Genomic DNA, 19,291 nt, shown 5'->3' with positions numbered 1-19,291 from the left:
TAACTCTCCATTGCCTAAAAATGGGACTAAGGTTGGCTCGGGCATGGGTGTCTACATGAGAGACATCCACGTTTAGTCAGATGAATCCCACCCCAGTCTCCTGTGTTCCTCCTCGGGTCTCTGACGACTCTGCTGTTAGCCCTTAGAGAAGCCAAGTACAGTCTCCGTCTCTTTTATTTCTTTTATTTCTTTTTTTTTTTTTAAACAGAAAGCAAAGTCAGTCTTAGACATTCAGTTGTGGAAGAAAGTTTGTGTTTGAAGATCATGCTTGGCTCTTCGAGTAGGTCTAATTAGATGCCTTTTCCTCTTCTGTTCATTCCTGATAAGCTTAGGCACTCTCTGTTTGTCCTGTTCCTGAGGACCGCTGCCCCAGGCACCTAGCATTGCACAGGGAGATTCTGTATCTTGTTTTGCACCGTGAATTTTGTTAGTCATCAGGAATAAAGTATTTTCAGGACATAAGCTAACTAAATTGCACTCAAGTGAAAAAAGTGGTCTATAACTTCTGAGAGATAATATTGGAATATAATCAGAATATAAATGTTTTGAGTAAAAGATGCTTAAAAAGTTAGGTGAAAATTATGAGCATAGCGCGATTTTTTTAGTTTGGATTTTTATATATTTTAAAGTTTGAATTTAAACAAATTTAGTTGAACTGATGTGGAAAACATGTTCAGATCACCAAGTATTTCTTTCAAATGAGAATAAGCAAAGTAGCAGCTACAAAGAGCGTTTCGGCTTTAAAGTGCTTTGTATTTTTGAATGCAAATCTACAAGTTCCTGTTAAATTAACGTGGCCTAGAAAAACAATCTTTTAATTCTGTGTCACAAATTTTATGCTCCATCCCCTTCTAAAAAATTATTGTCGATGTTGCTTAGCAGAGACATAGGCAATTAGTGGTTGGTTTGTGGCCACTCAGGACGTGTATCGCTCTCCTTTTGCTCAGCAGACTCTCAGGCTGCGGCAAGCGCCCAGACATCACAGTGCACGTGGAGGATCGAAAGAAGAAGTCAGCGAGTTACGAAGGAGGAATGGGCAAGTAAAATGTGAAAGCCTGCACCCCGTCTGTCCTAAATAATGGACTGCTCAGCTCCGGGCTGGCAGCACAGGTCACCTGCAATTCAGGGTCTTGGGCACAAATCTTCTGCCGTTAGGTCCTTACCTCCTTCCTCACGAAGAAAAAAAAAAAAAAAATAAAAGGACATCCCTGTTATTTAGTTCAGTAAAGGGAAAAGAAACTTCTCTTTAGATCTGTTGGCCTCTTTTGGAGGATAGACTTTAGCACAAAGGCGGATAGTGCCCTCGTAGCAGGCGGAGGGGATGCAGAGAGTCTGCTCCCACGGAAGCTGTTCCGCTTTGTATAATTTAGGAACTGTTGTACTGGGCGTTGGAAGCCGAGTTCCCAGCAGGCACGCCATAGCTCCTTTCTCTCTGTCTCTCTCTCTGGACCGTTAATTGTCCCGATACCACTCTGGGTTTACAGAAAGCGGGTCACCCACCGTTAAAGGGAGATGCTCTCCTCGGGATGCCTGCAACCTCGAGCTCAGCCTCGCGCTTGCTCAGTGAGAGAATCTTCCCTTAGGAGTTTTTTTTTTTTTTTCGTGCTCCGCTTTTAAATTACAGTCTGTATTATTTATGCCAATATTTAAAACAGCTTTCTGATTCCCTGGTTAAAGTATTCTGAACATACTCCAGCTACGTTTTATATGCACAACTCCCACCAACCATCAGTTTTTATTTCAAGTCATTTCTCTTCGGTGATACGCAAAGTGCTCAGCCCCTGGCACCGCTGGGCCCAGGCAAGTGCAGCGACCGAGGGCACGTGCACGTTTGCGTGCCAAGGGCACGCTCGCCCCGACCTGCGAGCCGGGGCTGGGGCAGAGCGGCAGGGTGACGTTTAAGAAGTTTAGGACAAGACCCTGACAGCGTGTCGAGGGAGCAGGCATGGCTCGTGAACTAATTGACCGTGTTTGCGTTCTGTAGAAGGACGGGGAAGGGATGCGTTGTGGCATTCTTTCTCCTCGTCTTCCTTTCAGGTGCCAGAAGTCCTGCGCGTCCTTTGCAGCCGCATGCAGACCATGCAAGAGGACACCCACAGACCCCTCCTGCTCCAGGCAGCGTATCTCCTGGCCCGCTTTCACCACGAGCCTGTGGTCGACAGCCTCCTCCAGAAACGTCTGCCCATGGACGGGTCCGTGCACTCCCATTTTGCCCCTCTGATTAAACGTGGCTTGCCCATGTTAAGAGGAATCCAAAGAAGAACAAGGTCGCTCGTCTCCCAAAAGGTCTGAGCATTGCAAGGCCATCTCCGGAAAAAAAACAGTCATCATAAGCCCAACTGCTGACAAGGAGAGAGTTTGGGCTCTGGCGAGGGCACCGCAGGTACCAAGGATATGAGCTCAAGGGTGAATGTCTCCTCTTGCCCTGCAGGGATGCGACGGAGCTGTGGAGGATCCTGGGGAGAAGCAGCCTTGGCGTTCAGGTCCTGAAGTACTTAAAACAGAAATTAGAGGCAGCGGGAGAGAACAGCCCTGGGCCCCACTCCTCTGCTCACAAACTGGACCACAGCCAGGCTGCTCTGGAGTCCCTCACGGTACGCTCGACGGCAGAGGCGTTCCTGCAGCTTCGTGTCTGCTTTCTAGCAAACGCCTGGGGAGACTGCACGGGGGTAATGTGCCGGGGCATCTCCGCATTAGTGCTGCGAGGGGCCGGGACACTTTGCTGCTCCTGGACCGCAAGGCTGTCCCTGGCACGAGACCTGCAGGCAGCAAAAGCTCCCCAAGGGAGGCAGCGGGATGGCACTGGTGGGCAAAGCCCTCGTTTAATGGGTGTTTCTTGGCTGAATTTCCCTGTAGCTCCCCCGTGCCGTCTCCGAGGTGGTGTTCGTGCTGCCAGCCAAGGAAAGGGTCCAGCGCCTGCTTCCCCGTCTCCTTCCTGGCCTCCTGGGTGAGATCAGCAAGGCGCTGGGTGAGGGGATGCTGCTTGCCCCTCTGAGATGCCAGAGAGGGCTCTTCTTCAGTGCATCAAGGAGTGAGGACAAGCCACGCAGGTAAGGAGCAGGAGGAGCAGGGAAGTTGGGGAGCTTTACTTCCCCAGCCAGCTGTGTTCATTTGTGGCGCTGAGGGACCGCTTTTGCCTGCCCTGTTTCCTACGCGTGGCAGCAGGTTGCCAGGGCTGGCTCGACTTCTCTTCTTTCCCGGAGAAATGTCCGTTCCCAGAGAGGAAGGAGCCACGGGATTGGCATCGCCGGTTGCTCTCGTCCTGCCTCGTGTGCAACCCCGATGGCAGGGTGTCCTTCTTCTCCCTCCGCTCACTGGGGAGAGACCCTGCGTGGGAACGGTCCGGCCGAGCACCCTGCGGATGGGGGAGACCCTTCCTGCTCCGGGGGCTGTGGCCCAGCTCCGACCATGGCCATCTCTGGTTTGGCGTTTTGGAGACTTAGCTCGTGTAATCTGTGGCCTGGCGGCGTGTGACCGCAGGGCTTGGCTGCAGCAGTGGTGTTCCTGCCTTTCAGATTTATAAGCGAACGGACCCGTTGTGTCGCATCCTCGTAGCGCCAGGCTCTGCCCCTGCTCCTGGTCCTCAAGGGTTGGGGGAAACTGGGGCTGTCTCTGGCCTGCAAGTCCTGCTTCCTAAAATGCTGGTAAAAAGAGCCCTTAGGGAGCACCTTGGGCATCTGGCATCGAGGGAGCACGGGGACCCTGGGTTTCCTCCTGCTGTCAGTGGCCTGAGGCATGGCAAAGGATGAAAATATCCATTTTCATGGACATGGAGTTTGGGATGAGTGAACCAACACCTCCCAAGACGGCGGAGCCTTTTAGCTCTGCTACAGACAAATCTTCCCTGGAAGCGCTGCGATCTGAGACGTCTTTGGGCTTTCTTTTTACCAGCCCTTACTGTGGGGCTTTAGAGCTGGTGCTGAGCAGATGCGTGGAGAAGAGATGGCTGTTGCTGCTGCGGAGGCAGGGAGCGTGGGCATCCCTCAAAAACCCACAGGCTCAAGCTGATGGTGTGATTCTCCTGACGAGGTGAGCTCCTCTTCTTGCGTCTCACCTTCTTGTGGGTGGCTGTGCCCAGGGAAATGGCTGCCAGGACCATTCCCACGTGTGCAGGGAGCTGTCTTGCGGGGCTGAAAAGCGCCTGCACCAGAGCAGGGGAAGTTTTGGGTCGTGGCCTGTGTCCTTGCCGCGTGACCGCGAGTTGCCTTCTTGTGCAGTGTCCTGCTTCGCAACCGGCTCGTCACAAGGGGTGCGATATGGACCCTCTCCCAGTGGCTGAACTCCCCCTCGGGAAACCTGCAGCTCACAGCGACAGCTTGCTTTGCTGAGGTTGAGGCAACAGGAGGGGAAGGAAGGGTTCAGAAGGCTTCTCTTGGAAAACTGCTGCTTGGGATGCCTCTTTCTGGAGGAAGAAGGTGCCAGAAGAGAGCGTCATCATCCAACGGATCCAACGGATCCTCGTTTCTACGAAGCCCGTTCACGTGGTGTGCCTTGACTTAGGTGGCACGCTGGCGCTCACGGGCATACTGCTTTATTGCAGCTGATGAAGGATCCGCCAGTCATGGAGAAGAAGTTCCTGGAAAGTGTCCTAGGTGTCTCGGTGGAGAAGTCACAGCACGGAATCGGCGCCGTGCGGCAGATGGCAGTGAGAGGTCTGGGCAACGCCGTCAGGGGAGCACCCAAGGAGGTGAGACCAACTTTTCCCCTTTCTGACTGCAGCCCCTCACTGGCAAGAGCCTGGTGAAGAGCAGCAAGGGGCTTCGACAGCTTGGACATTATTCATTACCTTGTTTATTTGTTTCTATTAATCATAATAAGCAATACCAGTCTCTGTCTTTCATCTGTACATTGAGAAAGTAGACATGCTGTGACACAGAGAGTGAACAAGAGGGTTAGATCTCTCATTTCTCTTATTTTGTATGTAGCGTCCATAATAAAGCGAAATTTTCTCAACCCCAACATTCAGCCAGCATGATCCTAAGCTGAAAAATTTTAGAGTTTTGATATACAATGAAAGTCAACAAACTGTTTACCTGAAAATAAAGGCAAACGGGGCTCTTTCCGAAGACCACGCTCCTTCGTCTGATGTCAATAGGGTGGCAAAGGGGAAACCTGGTGCCAAACAAGGCTTCCTGGGCTGAGGTCACCTCTGAGCAGGTTTCTAGCAACTTCAGCCCTTGGCAGCTGAAGGGATCCTGACCAAAGACCGTTGCCCGTCAAGGAGTTTAGAGACCCACCTAACAGTTACCCTGAGGAGACCCAAGCCTGGGCTGCTCTGTGCACATCCCATCCCTTGGCCTCAGGAGGAGCTTAGCAAGCTCACTGCAACCGAGGAGCCTGCGGGCAGCTCCCCCATGTACCAGCGATTACGCCGCCTGCGTGGCCTTGTAGGAAAACCCTGTAACAGCTCAAATGGCCAAAATGGCCTTACCCTTCCCACAAGTGGTGTCTGCACAGCACCCTGCATGGAGATTGGAGGCGCATTCGGTGCTGCAAAAGTCAGGGTTCCCAGCATCTGAAGAGACTATCTATATTAGTCTTTCTTTATAGCGCTAGCTCTGATAAATAGCACGTTAAGAGGTATTTCACGGAGTCTGCGTGCCTTTATAAGGGGATCATAACGGGACAGCACCTCCTGGTGCAAAACATAAGCAATGGTGAAGAGAAGCCGTTCGGGTCGGGACTAGCGAGGAGCTTGTGGGTGTCTTTGGCTTTGCAGGCGCACGAGCACAAGAAGATCATCCTGGAGGTGCTGCAGAGGGGCCTGGAGAACACCACGTGTCCTGTGGTGGCTGCTGGGAGCGTGCTGGCGCTGGCTGAGGTGGTGAGGAAGCTGAAGGCAGAGGGCTTGGGGTCTGCCTTCAAAGATATTGCCAGGTCCACCAAGATGTTCTTGGAGGCGGTGAGTGAAATAACTTTCTCCTGCTTGTCCGAGGGGTAGTGGGGTGGGCTGGGACCTCCCCATGCTGCGTGGAGGGTCTCTGCTGGCTGAATGTCTGCTTTGAGCCTTTTTCCCCACTGTTCTGTGGGTAGGGTGGGTTGTGCTGTGGAGTGCCTGTGTTTCCCCCAGGACAACAGGGTCTCTCACATGCCCCTGCGGTTTCTCGGGCTTTAGACAGCTCCCCTGCCAGAAAGGATGCTCGGGTACCTTGACACTCCCCATAGATTGGGAGTCACACTTGGACTCACGACCTACGTGGCAGGGAAGGAATCTGGATGAGGCAACCTTCTTTCCAAACCTGGCTTCCAAAACATAGTTTTCCAAAGAACCGTATTCAAGCACACTGACTTACTGATCGGCGATTCTTGTTTTGGTTCTTTACATACCGGTTTCTCGAGGGTGGGAATGAGTGGACGACAGCGATTTCTTGGGCTGCCATCCTCCACGGGCAGCGCGCGACTGTTGATGTGGGGTTGGTAGGACGTGCCCTCGTTACCCAGCTGACAGATGGGGTCTGTGAGTTGCAGGAGCCAGATGTCCTTCGCTTCTCAGCCTTCAGCCTCTACGCTGTCCTGGCCTCCTCCGCCTCAGGGAAAAGATCGTTCTTCACCAGAGAAGTGTGGGAAACCTGGGTCAGCCTTCTCTTGCACGTCCAGGATCCTGACCCTGAAGTTTCCAATGTAAGAGCCCCCAGATCTTATTTGCAAAACTGTAGAAAGCCACAGAAAGCTGCCTGGTGAATTGCTGCAGCCAGTGCCCTCCCTGCCTGGGGCAGCCCCCTCTGCTAGGGAGAGCTCAGCGGAGCTCAGCCGGATGAGCTTCCCGGGAAGGACCCCGGCCACTCCAACGGGGGAGGAACAACGTGGCACGACTCTCTTTTTTCAGGTGTTTAGGACCACTCTCTACGTCTGCGCTCCATTTCTGGTGCCGGAGCGGGTGCAGGAGAGCATCGTCACCTCCATCGGGCTGAGCGCAGCCCGGCTGCGGTACGAGGTTTGCCATTGCTTGGTGAGTGAGCTGTGCCCCGGGGAGACGTCGCAGCCGCAGGGCTGTTCCCCAGAACCGAGAAGGGAGTGTGAGGCGACACGCCAAGGGTGGGCAGGATGGGACCCGTGCTGAGACATGGCTGAAGCTGCGCTCCCCAAAGAGACAGCCACAGGGGACCGCGCTTTCCCCGTCCGCCCAGGGACACCAGGACCAGCCTTGGCAGGGCAGCCGCAGAAGGGTTTGCTCAGGGCGAGCGTAGGAGAAGGCGACGGCGTGCGGAGCCGGCGCTGGTGGGGTGGCCGGGCCCCGCACGAAGCGATGCTCAAGCTCTGCCTGCTGCTGCTGCATCCCGACTGTAAAGTTCGGATCTTTCTAGCCTTCCCCTCCAGCTCCCCGAGCATGTCCCGGGTGTAGGGGAGAGCCACAAGACAGCGCTGGAGGGCAATGCTCTGACATCTGCCTTTGTCCCATGCCTTAGGAGACATCCTGGAAAAAAACAAGACGCCTTAGCGGCTCTTGGCAGCAGCTGGAATGAGGCTCCTGTCTTCAGGTAGGTTTGAACGGAGCTGAGCTCTGGCTCTGCAGGTCAGGGAGGGGGTCAGAGGCTTGGCAGCAAAAAGCCTGGCTTGGAGCAGAAGGGGGGCACGCAGCAAGGCCAGCTCCTCATCACCCCCCCGTGTCGCTGCAGCTTTCCATCGCCTGCGGCCAGGGGCAGACAGCATCTTCTGCCGCTGTGGACCACGATGGGCCGGGGGTACTTGTGGCAATAAATTTCCTTTCACGGTCACGCCGATGGAGAGTTGATCTTTCTTTCCTAGAGACGGGGGGGGCCGGGACAGGGCCATGCCAAGGCCTGAGGGCATGCACCCACGGGAGCTGGCTGACGGGACCATGAGGCTGCTCTCAATGATCTTGGAAACGTTGCAGCAATTGGGAAAGGTTCCTGAGGACTGGGAGAAAGCAAATGTGGCTGCTGTCTTCGGGAAGGGCCAGAAAGGAGATCCAAGGCAGCACAGGCTGGTTGGCCTTGCTTTGGTCCTTTGGAAGAGGATGGAGCAGAACCTGCTGGGAACAGGGGAGACCAAAAGATGTTGTTTACTTTGGGTTTAGTTAGTATTTTGACACCATCTCCCATAACGCCCTCGCTGACGAGGTGACAAAGACTGAGTCGGACAAGAGGCTGCAGAGGGCGACTGAAACCAGTTCTCACGCCTGCCCACGGGGCTGCAATTTCTGGCACAAAGCCCCACGAGAGGATCGCCCGCTAGCAATGCGCCACGTTTGGGCACCAGTGCTGATGGAACGTCCGCTCCCCACGAGGGATGCAGGCGATGTGGCAGAGCGTGCCCCCAGCTAGTTGGCAGGGTGTCAGAGTCCTGTGCTCCTTGACCAGCTGCTTTCAGATGCTCCACGTGAGGAGGGTTTAAGGTTTTAATACTAAATTTATTTATTTGAGGATATTTGATGTCACAGGGGATTTTTATTTAGAGAAGTGATATATACTTAATAGACTGAAATCACAATATAGTGAAATGACAAGGGAAAAAGAATGGAGCAATCGTATTATACAGCTGAATCAGAAGGCAAATATGATTCCCATTACCTCTCTCTACACGCTTACCGCCAGGATGCTGGGTGTCCCCAGTTGCCTGGCAGGGGTACATGGGTTGAAGCCAGCTAAAGGCCATTTCTCTCTTCAAAGTATATTTTTCTGGGTGTACTGTAAAATTTTCTGGTACTGTAAAATACTGTCTTCCAAAGAGAAATTTAAAATCTTCAGTCTTTTTTTTTTTTTTTTTTTTTTTTAATGCACATGGGATCTGCTTAAAAACCCCAACCAAACCAACCAAATGTAAGGCGGGGCGGGGGCAGTGCCACAAAAAATGTGTTCTACAAAATGATAATGTCCTGGTAGAGTAAATTTGAGGAGACTCTGCATCCCCTTTCTGTCCAGTTATTGGTGATCTGGGGGGAAAGGTCTCGCTCCGGCGGTCCGTGGAGGTTCCTTTGTGCTGAGGAGAAATCGGCAGGGACAGGACCGAGTGCCTGAGGAGACCCTTCCCAGCACCACCACCACGCAGGGCAATGGGCAGGATGGAGGAGAAGAGTTCCTCTGCCCGTGGGGATGCTGAAATGGCCACCAAGGGCCAGGACTGGCCCTCAGAAGATATTTGGGCACGGTGGAGGGGATAGTCCTGTCGGTGCCCTGACAGGGAGGAAGACGAGGCTTGTGCAGAGGGTGCTGCCTTCTCTACCCCCTCAGGACACGGGGTCCTGTGCGTGCCCAAATATCTTCATGATGGGGGAACTACATTTCCTAGCGTGCCGCGGGGGTCCCAGCCCCACGCACGTCTTCTGCCAGCTCCTGAGCACATGCAATGTGAAAACCTGCACCCCCCCAAACTGTATTTCCTTCTTCTTGTAGCTCTTTTTGTTTAATCTGATGTAGGACGGTGAGCTCACCAGTTTGTATTTCTGTTTCAGACCACAGCTTTTCCTGCTAGTTTTCATACAGGAAGGGCTCGTGCGTTTGCAGCCTTGAGTAAGTGGCGAAATTCTCAATGGCCGATGCACAAATAACCAGAAAATTCTGAAAAAAAACCCAAACCCAACCCCAAACAAAAAAACCAAACAGAAGAAATCTCATAAATTCTCTGTAGCAGAGAAAAGAAAAAGATGTTTCTTTTTGCATGGACATAGCAGGTTGCAGGGACACCGTGGGGCAAACAAGGAGGTAGGGGGAAGATTTCTTAGCCCGAGGTATAGACCAAGAGCTGTTAAAGAATTCTCAGTCATGGGTTTCTCTAGGTTTGCTTTATTAACAACTCAGAGTTGGGCCACCACTGCAGCGAATGGCAACCCACAGTCATCTTCTCATCCCCTTTACCTTGACGTCTCATACCTACGCAATTCTGAGAAAACCTCTCTGGCTGTTTCATTAACTATTTCACATTTATCTTTGTAAGCTCTACATATTTTAATCACTCCCCAGCTAAGCACCTGTATCATCTTGCTGATTTTTCATCTTTCGTTTGATCTGTCTCTACTGATTAGCTTGACTGGGTTTTAATCCGGTCCTGGATTGGGGCTATACAGGGGGACAGGCTGAGAACGCTGTTCATGGCCTGTTGAGCAGCTCTGTTGCCATTAATAACCTTAACTCATTCTATATTAATTTCTAACAGTCTTATAGTCCTAAATTTTCTCAAATCTTCTGCAGAGCACCCGGAGCCCCGGGATTGCTGGAAGGTGTTGGGCATGTTTCCAAGCTACCAACACATGGAAGAGACTGGTTTCTCCAGGGACAACTGCCCAGGTAGGGATGGGGATGCCTACCAGGGTCTAATGGTTCATTTTAGAGTAGCAGGGCCCAAGTTGACCCAGCCCACCCCTCCTTAAATCGCCAAGTGCTGCCTCATGTCCTTCAGCCCTTGCCTAGTTCCTCTCTGTGCTGCGGTTTTGCCGACTCCTCCTCTGTTAAGGGTTTTCTGTTGAATTGTGCTGAAGGGAAGTCACACCCCGTGGTTTGAGCAATTGCCAGACAGAGAGGGACTGGGGGTCAACCTACGGAGGAGACGGGCGCAGGTCCTTGCAAAGACCCCGGGAGAGAAGATGCGAGTCCTTGGAGCGCAGTGGAGACGGGACCTGGGGAAAGTAGGGTCCTTGTGAGGTGGGAAGAGGAGCTGCGGTGCAATGGAAGGGCATGCGGGGCAACTGGGAGGGTTTGGAGGTCACTGGGAAGGAGTGGAAGAAAGCAGAGGATCTAGGAAGGGCCCGCATTCTGCGAGCAACCGCCTAACAGTGCCCTGACATGCCATGGGGTTAAGGGGAAGGCTGCTCTCTCCTAATTAATTGTAGCTAGCACTGGGTAATTAGGGGAGAGCCCATGGCTGGGGGCCAGGAGGGATCTGGGTGTACTCGGGTTTGTGGGGTGGAGCAGGGACATCTGGACAGCTGTGTCCTGGGTGGGTAGGAATGGGCGGACAGGGAACACGTGGGTAGGTTGGGGCATCCAGTTGCCCGGGTCCCCTTGAGGGCAGAGCGTGTGGGGTTGAACAGAGGGAGACATGCCTGGGTCCCCCAGGGGATTAGTGTGTTGGGGGGGTGGAGCAGAGTGAGCTGGGACATCTGGGACTCTCCTGGGGAGCGGTTGGGTGTGCTGGTGCAGCAGAGGCACCCGATACCACAGTTCCGCAGGGGGCTGTGGTTGCCCATACAACGGGGTTGCCCTTACAAGTCCCTTCCCAGGTCACCATGGCCATGAAGTCTCAGTGGTTGATCTCGTAATCCTGCTCCTGCCTCATGGCACCAATCCATATGGGGTCCCATTATGCGGCATGATGTGCACTGCAATCCCGTAGCCCCACTCCTACTCCATCCTACGCTTCCCCCCCCGTAACCCATGCCTGTGTCACCTCAATCCCGTAGCCCCACTCCCACCTCCTGGCCAAACACCCATCCCATCGTGCCACTCCATACCCCAAACCCACCCCAAAGTCCAACGCTGACCACACGGGCCCACTCCCACTGGCACACCACCACCAACCCAGTCCCTAGTAAACAACAGCCCCCTCCCACGCTGTAGCCCCCTCTCACCCCACATCTGTACTGTGTCCTCATAAACGCAATTTTATGCCCAAGTGCTGTTTCCTCCACCTAGCTTCCCGTTTATTGGCCCACTCTTTCTCCATAGCATAAAATCTTACCTATAGTGCCACTCCAGCCTGTAGCCTCACTTCTACTCCAGAGGGTAATGCCCACTCCGTAACACGAATCTTACCCCATAGACCCACTCACACCACATAGCCCAATTTTACACCATGGGCAAGTAAGCACCCTATAGCCTCCCTCCCAACACCCCCCTCCAAGCCCCATTCTAACCCCACAGCCCAAAAAACACCCCGTAGAAGACTCACTGCTTTACTCTACTCCCATCCTAAAAACCATCGTCCACTCCATCCCTGCTCCCACACTACAGCCTGACAGCCACCCTGCATTCCATATCCCACTCCGACCTGGTAATCCAACACAAAGCCTGTTGCCTTTCTCCCACCCTGTTTCCCTTCTCCCATCCCACAGGGCAAGGACAATCCCATAGAGCAATGCAAACTGCAAACATCCATTCATCCATCCATCCACCCCTACAAGCTCTATATCCCATCCTCTTAGCCCCTATAGCCCATCTCTACAGCTTCCAGTAATCCCAAAGTCTACCCTGATCTCATCCCCACAGTACTCCATATACTTCTACTGCCTCAATAATTCATCCCTGCAACTCCAGCACCCCTACAGCCCCTCACTTTTTCCAAGGTCATAGAATCATAATATCACAGAATGGTTTGGGTTGGAAGGGACATTTAAAGATCATCTGGTCCAACCTCCCTGCCGTGGGCAGGCACATCTTTCACTCGATAAGTTTGCTCAAAGCTCCATCCAACCTGACCTTGAACATTTCCAACGATGGGTCATCCACAACTTCCCTGGGCAACCTGTTCCAGTGTCTTACCACCCTCATTGTAAAAATGCCTCCCTTATTGTCCTGGTTTCAGCTGGGATAGAGTTAATTTTCTTTCTAGTAGCTGCTATAGTGTTAAGTTTTGGGTTCAGTAAAAGAATGTTGCTAACACACTGATGTTTTCAGTTGTTGCTAAGGAGTGTTTATACTAAAAGTCAAGGATTTTTCAGTTTCTCATTCCCAGCCAGCAAGAAGGCTGGAGGGGCACAAGAAGTTGGGAGGGGACACAGCCAGGACAGCTGACCCAAAGTGGCCGAAGTGGTATTTCATACCGTGTGACGTCCCATCTAGTGTAGGAACTGGGGGGAGTTGGCCTGGGGGGGTTGCTGCTCGGGAACTAACTGGGCATCGGTCGGCGAGTGGTGAGCAATTGCAGTGTGCATCATTTGTTTTGTATATTCCAATCCTTCTATTATTATCATTTTATTATTGTTATTATTATCATTATTAGTTTCTTCCTTTCTGTTCTATTAAACTGTTCTTATCTCAACCCAGGAGTTTTACTTTTTTTCTGATTCTCTCCACCATCCCACTTGCGGGGGGGCAGGGGAGTGAGTGAGCGGCGGCCTGGTGCTTAGTCGCTGGCTGGGGTTAAACCATGACACTTATGTCCAGCCTAAATCTCCTCTCATATTCTAGCCCCACGGCTCCCATATATCACACATACAGCCCTCAAAAATGCAATATCCCTTCTTCGCAGACCCCTTAAACCCACGATGCCCCCATCAGCCATCCCCACCAACACCATATCCCTACAAAGCCCCATGAGCTCCTCTCGCAGTCCTTGATATACCCGCACTGTCCCCCATACTCCTGCAGTGCCCGGCAAATCCCCACTTTTCCCCAGATTGCCCCATTTTCTCATTGCCTCCATCTCAGGCCCACAGAGATCCCAGAAATCTGAGCTTCTCCGTACAATCCCCTGCCCTCTCTGCGGTGGCTCTCCCTGCACCCCCTGGATCCAGTGCCCTAACATCAAGGACAGGGACAACCCCAGGCAAGGAGAGAGGGTGACAGCAGCGGTTGTTGGGTTGATGACTCACCAGAGGACCTGTTCTGCTTTGGGGGCTCTCTTTCCACCTTCTTTCTTCTCATCCTTCTCTCTGCCTTCCATTCCTTCTCCAACCTCTTTCAGATGCAAATAAGAACCAGGTGTGATGGGAACATGGTGGGGTTACGGGTGAGATGGAGCAGAGGCAGGCACACACAGAACACAAACACAAGCACACACTTTGGGAAGGAGCATGGAAACATGCATCTTTCCATGAAACCCACAAGACCCAAACACAACGTCCAGCTTTATTCGGACAGACCTGTGGCGGGTTGGAAGGCACGAGGGTCTGCGCAGAGGAACGGAGCAGCCAAAGCAATGCCGGTTGAACACGCACCATTTCTGCCTGTCGGGGACTCTGAGGCAGACAACGAGGAATCAGGCATGGCCTGAGAGAATGGATTGCCTTAGCTAATAGAGAAAACATTTATGGGATAGTTCATCTCATTCCTCTCGTTAGTCCATCTGAATCCCTCTTCCAGATCTGCAAAAGAGAGAAGCAGCAGCATTGGAAATGGCTTCTCTTCAGTCTTGGACCTCAATATGCAGATAAATTTCGGAATCAAAAGAGGGAGGAGGGTAAGGAGCAATCCTTTTCAAATTCTCTATACAGAACAACCTCCCAAAATGGCTTTAAACAAAATGTTTGTTCCCTTTTTTCTTTGGAAAGGCAGGTGGAATAACAGTCAAACCCAGTCATTTTCTGGCAAAGAAAATGAAGTGTGGATTCTAATAATTAGTATGGCCTAGTGAAAGTGAAATATTTACCTCTTCTCTTCATCAGGCAGTGGGAGAAGAAAAAGATGAGGCCATTGATGGTAAAGAATGAACCCCCAACAATGATCTCTCGAATCCAGCTGATTTTATGGCCTGGGAAGAAATCAATGGTGCCTTTACCATGATCCAACCTCCCCCCCTCTGCAAAAAAAGCCAGACAAGGTGATGAGACAGTCTTTTCATTGAGATCTTTTTCTCCAGTATCCCTCCTTATTTTTGTCCATAAAAACATGGGCAGTTATGGAATGAACTCATTTAGTGATGGATAGAGAATCCGAGGCAGAGAGTTGAATGGTCACAGGACAGGAAGGGATAGAGATGAGACTCACGGATGAGTTCATAGGCAAGCAAACGGGTAATGAATTAAATAATGATGGGTTAGTGGTTACTTGATGCTCTAGTGAGGAAGGGTTTGAACTCACTTTTTACATAGACGATGACACTGCGGCTCCTTTCTGAGCGAACGGGACGTGTAGCCTTATTTACAAAATAGGCACAACTGTAAGACCCAGAGTCCGCCTCTCCCGTGATCCTGAGGTTGAAGCTGTAGTTTTTCACATTCGATACTGGGACGGAGACTGCAAGTCCAGAGTCTGCATAGTACTGGACTTGTTTAACGTCATCTGGAGATGAGGGGAAGGAGCAGAGCAGATTGACGTGGTTCCCAGGCCTATAGACCTGCTGCTGAGGATCCAGGGATAAAGTTGGGGCCATGGGAGCAGCTGGGGAAAAAACAAACAGTAAAAAACCCAAGCGATAGGCTATCTGTTGACATCAGGGCCTGTGCGCAAACCCCATGCTCTTTCCCAATGTCTCGACTCAGCCTCAAAAAAGGGACTAGAAAATAAGTTAATTATTCTTCTGACTATTAGCGGGGCAAATACAGAGCCCTGAACTCAGAACAGCTTCTAGGGGTCACTCATGGCTCTGTTTTCTACGCCCATCTTGAACCATGGGCAGATGAAAAAAGAACCACGGGTCTCAGAGATAAAAACTCAAAGCAGCTTAAGTGGTTTCTTTGTTTTCACTGAAATGCAGAAAATAAGTATTTTTACGTGTCCAAAGTAGGAAGGCATGTAATACACCCCAAGCCCTAACGAAAGCTTTGGGGAGGCTTACTGCTGTATGACCTCTTGGAGGTGACACAGCTGTTTGGCCAACTTATTCCTGCTTTCTCAGAGAAATCCAGGAGCACAAAAGGAGCTTGTGAGAAGCCAGAGCAACTTCATTTGTGCATTGGCGACCAAATGATAGGGCTATCAGACTAGGTGATGCTCTAAAGGGAAGCGTGCTATGTCTGCGATGATGGTACCCAAGCCATATAGACAAGACCAACCTACCCTGAACCTTAAGTGAAAGAGGAAGGCTCCTATTGGAAGGAATTTCTTGTCCGGACTCCTTCAGAAAGTACGTGCACGTGTACTCCCCAGAAGATGCTTTTGTAGCTGTAAGCTTAAACAAAGCAGTCGGATCAGAGAAAGATGCTGTTTGGTTGATTTGCTCCCCAGTTTGATTGAAGAAACGAAATCCACCTATTTTCCTCGTTGTCAGGGCCAAGCATTTCAATGTGACAGATTCCCCTTCATAATAGACATCATGTCTGGGGTCTGCGGAGAGTATAGGGACTGGCAGAAGCTCTGAGGATGAAAGAAAGAATTTGGAGGATGGGAGGGAACTTTCAGAGAGGAAAAGGAAAGTGAGACACCCCTTTTCCCTCCATTTTACAAAACATGGCTCAACCTCGCCTCCTCGACAAGGGCTCTGTTCAGCTGGAGAGCATCTTGTGAGAGGTCGAGCTGCACTTACCTGCAAAGGACACAGCCAACGGTAGCAGCTGGAGGAAAGCTGCAAGAAAGTTGCACTGAGACGACAAGAGAGAGGAGACTGCAAAAAAGAGGGAAAAGAAGTCACTTACGCAGCCACTGCCTTATGAAGTCCTGCCCCTCAGTCGAGACGGCAGCCCCTCCACAACACGATGGATTCATACAGGTCATGGTTCCATTTTTGTGCCACCGTGGCACGGAAAACCTAGACCGATCATGGAGAAAACCCGTGAAACAATTTCACATGCCAATGAGGTCACCCGTTGAAAAAAATCTAGGAAACTCAACATGTCCCCGAACTTATCTTTTAGCTCCATGCAACACATGTTGCATGAGATTATTTCTTCTGTTAGAAGCGGTTTGGTGACCGCCAAGCAATTGATTGATATCAGCACTGGGAAATGGTATCTTGAAACTTAAAGAAATGGGGCTGCTGGAGTCCTCACGGAGTTAGGAAGGACAGGAGACCTGATGGGTCCTAGCGGGGGAGAACGGCGGCGCTGAGCCAGGGTGCGGGGCAGGATGAGCTCAAGGTCAACTTACATCAAATACCGGGCTGCCGAAAGGAATCTTCGGGGTTTCTGGCCAGCTCCGAGGTGGGGTTGTTGCTCGGATTAGAGACGAGGAGGGCCTGGGGAGCTGTGGTGGGCTGGCCCTGGCTGGCAGACCAGCCCCATACAGCCACGCGCTCCCCCCACCCCCAGCAGGACGGGAATAAAGGATAGGAAGAGCAAAAGTGAGAAAACTCATGGGTCGAGATAAAAAAGTTAAAGGAGTAATGGAAGGAGGAAGAGAAAAAAAAAACCCCTAAACAACGATGCAAAGACAATCACTCAGCACCTGCCACAAGAACGGGGATACCCAGCAGACCCCGAGCGATAGCTGGCTGTCCCAAACCCCCTTTCCCACCGTTGTTATTGATTAGCATGAGGTTATAGGACATGGAATATCTCTTGGGTCAGCTGGGGTCAGCTGTTCTGCTTGTGTCCCCTCCCAGCTTCTTCCACACCCCCAACCTGCTCCTTGCAGGGCAGAATGGAACCATGGAAGGCCTTGACACCCTGCAAACGCTGTCAGCGATAGCCAAAGCTCTGGTGTGTTATCATCGCTCTTCTAGTCACAAACGCAAAACGGCACCGTGCGGGCGGCTGGGAAGAAAACTCACTCCGTCCAGCCAGCGCCAGGCCAGGAACCGGGATCTTGGGTTCTCTCCCTGGCCCGGCAGCTGTAACCCATCACATCAACCCTGCGCAGGAGGTCGGTGTAGGACCTCACCCCCTCCACCCGAGAGGAAACAGAGCTGTCTCAAGTCTCGTATTTAACCCTCCAATCCATTGCATGTGTGCCCACAATTCCCTGAAGAGCATTTGGGTTTGAGCTCAGGGATTCTCTGCATCTGGTTAACTCCCAGCCCCCGCCCCACCCCGTCTCTCACGTCTCTATCCGCAAATAACTAACTGCACTGGAAAAGTCACGTTTCTTCCCCCTTTGCTATCTACAGACAAGTGTCCCGAGTCATCCAGATGCAAATTCTTGTTTTCAAACTGCTGGTGTCCTGGTTAAAAAATACTTTGACTTCTTTGCAACTAAGCTTCCCAGGGGTATGTTGCAGAAAACAAAACCCCCAACGCTCTCAAAGCAAAATCAAAATAGAAAAATTGTTCGTGCTGGGTTGTTTTTTTTTTTGTTTGGTTTGGTGTCTTTTTTCTTGCTAATGTGAAAAAAGCAAACATCTTCCAGACCTCAACAGCCTCTTCACTGAGTACTAGAGCATTGGTGTGAGCTGCCAGGAATCACCGCGCTGCCAACATCTCCATCTCCATAACCATCAAATTTCTGTCTCTCTACGGAAAGAGGCCAGCGTGTCCCTACATTGATGACCTCTTCCTTTCCACCTCCTGGAAAAAAAGGCTTAGACTTGGGCAACTTGAGAGTAATCCAAGCGCCTTAATTCTGGTCTCGACTTCTGTTGGTGATGCCCTAGAGATTAATCTTGCCTGGTTTGGGGTGTTTCAGTCAAGAAGTCAAACGCTGTGCAAGTGTTGCGGATGCAGAAATCCAGGATAAGTCTCAGCTGGACTAGCAACATGAAGGATGCGGGTGTTGCAACTGTGAGGCAGCAGATGTAATCAGCTGTTTTCTGCTGAAAATTGCCTCCCCCGCACGGAGCATTTGAACCTAGCGTCTTTTGTATTGGGGTGAGATGCACAGAGGAAGAGGATGCACGCAAGTGCATGACCCTTCTTTTCAGTCCCCACTGATGATGCTGAAAAATTAGTGCTGAACAGAGGTGGGATAGAGGCAGGCCTGAGCATTTGATGTCCTGGAGCACAGTTTTGACCTGAGATAGATCTCTCTCAGACAGATCATAACTTTGTTTCACCCCTAGTCTGGGATGAACCAGTCCTAGTTTGGTTCTCAAGCCAGAAAGCAGACTGAAAAAGCAGAACAATGGATCAGATCTGATTTCATAAGAATCTACACCAGAAAGAAAATGATGGAACTGGTATTTAACAGCTGGACCCATTTGCCACAAAGAAGAACACACATTGGGAACTTCCCCAGCACCACCACAGCAATGAGTTTTCAGCCAACCGTTCTTCATCTCCTGAGAATATTGATATCCAGCTGGCAGGACAGAACTAACTGCATCAACCCACTGGAGAAATAAATTATTGAGGGCCTAACATTAGGAAAGGGAAGGGGAAAAGGACAGGAGAGGAGAGAGGAATGCCGTTATATGGAGGACTATGAAATACAGGAGGGAAGATTGGATTGAAATCCCAAAAGGAGAGAGGGAGAAAGAAGATATAGCAGCAGCAACAAAAGAGAGGACTCGAGAGGGGTATAAGGCAGAAGAAGGCTAGAGATGAAAGAAAGGAAAAGAATGGAGAAGGGAAGAAATTAGAGAAAAGGAAAAAGGAGAACTAAACATATGCATGGGGAGGGAGAAAACAAAACGGGGGTTGAGAGACTCACTGAGGGGTATCATGAGGCAGTAGATATTCATGGCACCGCGGGCCAGGGTGTGCTCAGAGCTCTGTGCTGGCCTGTCCAGGAGAGGAGCGTGCTGCCTGGTGGGTCCGTCCTGCCTTCGTTATCTGCCTGACTTGAACTGGGTGGTCAGAGGGGCAGGGAGAGGAAGCGCTGCAGAATGAAGTAGAAGCCACTAACCACAAAGAGGGAAACTACACCCT

The 19,291-nt window shown here is 51.3% G+C and overlaps 2 protein-coding genes across 7 annotated transcripts; one reads left to right on the top strand and one right to left on the bottom strand.

Annotated features, from left to right (window-relative positions):
- Positions 1-43: 43 nt before the first annotated feature.
- LOC128150412 (maestro heat-like repeat-containing protein family member 2B) lies at positions 44-5,519 on the top strand. Its single transcript, XM_052806582.1, has 9 exons — positions 44-70; positions 951-1,040; positions 2,038-2,192; positions 2,432-2,594; positions 2,857-3,050; positions 3,892-4,029; positions 4,218-4,329; positions 4,541-4,687; positions 5,304-5,519. The coding sequence occupies exons 1-9, from the start codon at positions 44-46 to the stop codon at positions 5,517-5,519; spliced, it is 1,242 nt and encodes a 413-aa protein (XP_052662542.1).
- Positions 5,520-9,229: 3,710 nt separating this feature from the next.
- On the bottom strand, positions 9,230-19,291 carry LOC128150389 (uncharacterized). 6 transcript variants are annotated; one of them, XR_008238047.1, is made up of 8 exons: positions 19,074-19,291; positions 16,078-16,155; positions 15,612-15,908; positions 14,694-14,993; positions 14,263-14,412; positions 13,487-13,978; positions 10,497-10,573; positions 9,230-9,518 (listed from the first exon to the last, which is right to left on the bottom strand). XR_008238047.1 is itself a non-coding variant. In XM_052806544.1 (6 exons), exons 1-6 carry the CDS (start codon positions 19,102-19,104, stop codon positions 13,902-13,904), a joined length of 933 nt encoding a protein of 310 aa, XP_052662504.1. In that variant the 5' UTR covers positions 19,105-19,291; the 3' UTR covers positions 13,411-13,901. The 6 variants fall into 6 exon arrangements, 1 of the variants encoding a protein (XP_052662504.1); XR_008238048.1 differs by lacking the exon at positions 10,497-10,573; XR_008238046.1 differs by lacking the exon at positions 9,230-9,518 and having other exon boundaries at positions 10,242-10,573.

The sequence above is a fragment of the Harpia harpyja genome, chromosome 13 (genome assembly GCF_026419915.1).
Source record: "Harpia harpyja isolate bHarHar1 chromosome 13, bHarHar1 primary haplotype, whole genome shotgun sequence".
In the NCBI taxonomy this organism is placed as follows: domain Eukaryota; kingdom Metazoa; phylum Chordata; class Aves; order Accipitriformes; family Accipitridae; genus Harpia; species Harpia harpyja.
This window is presented reverse-complemented; position numbering and strand designations above follow the sequence as displayed.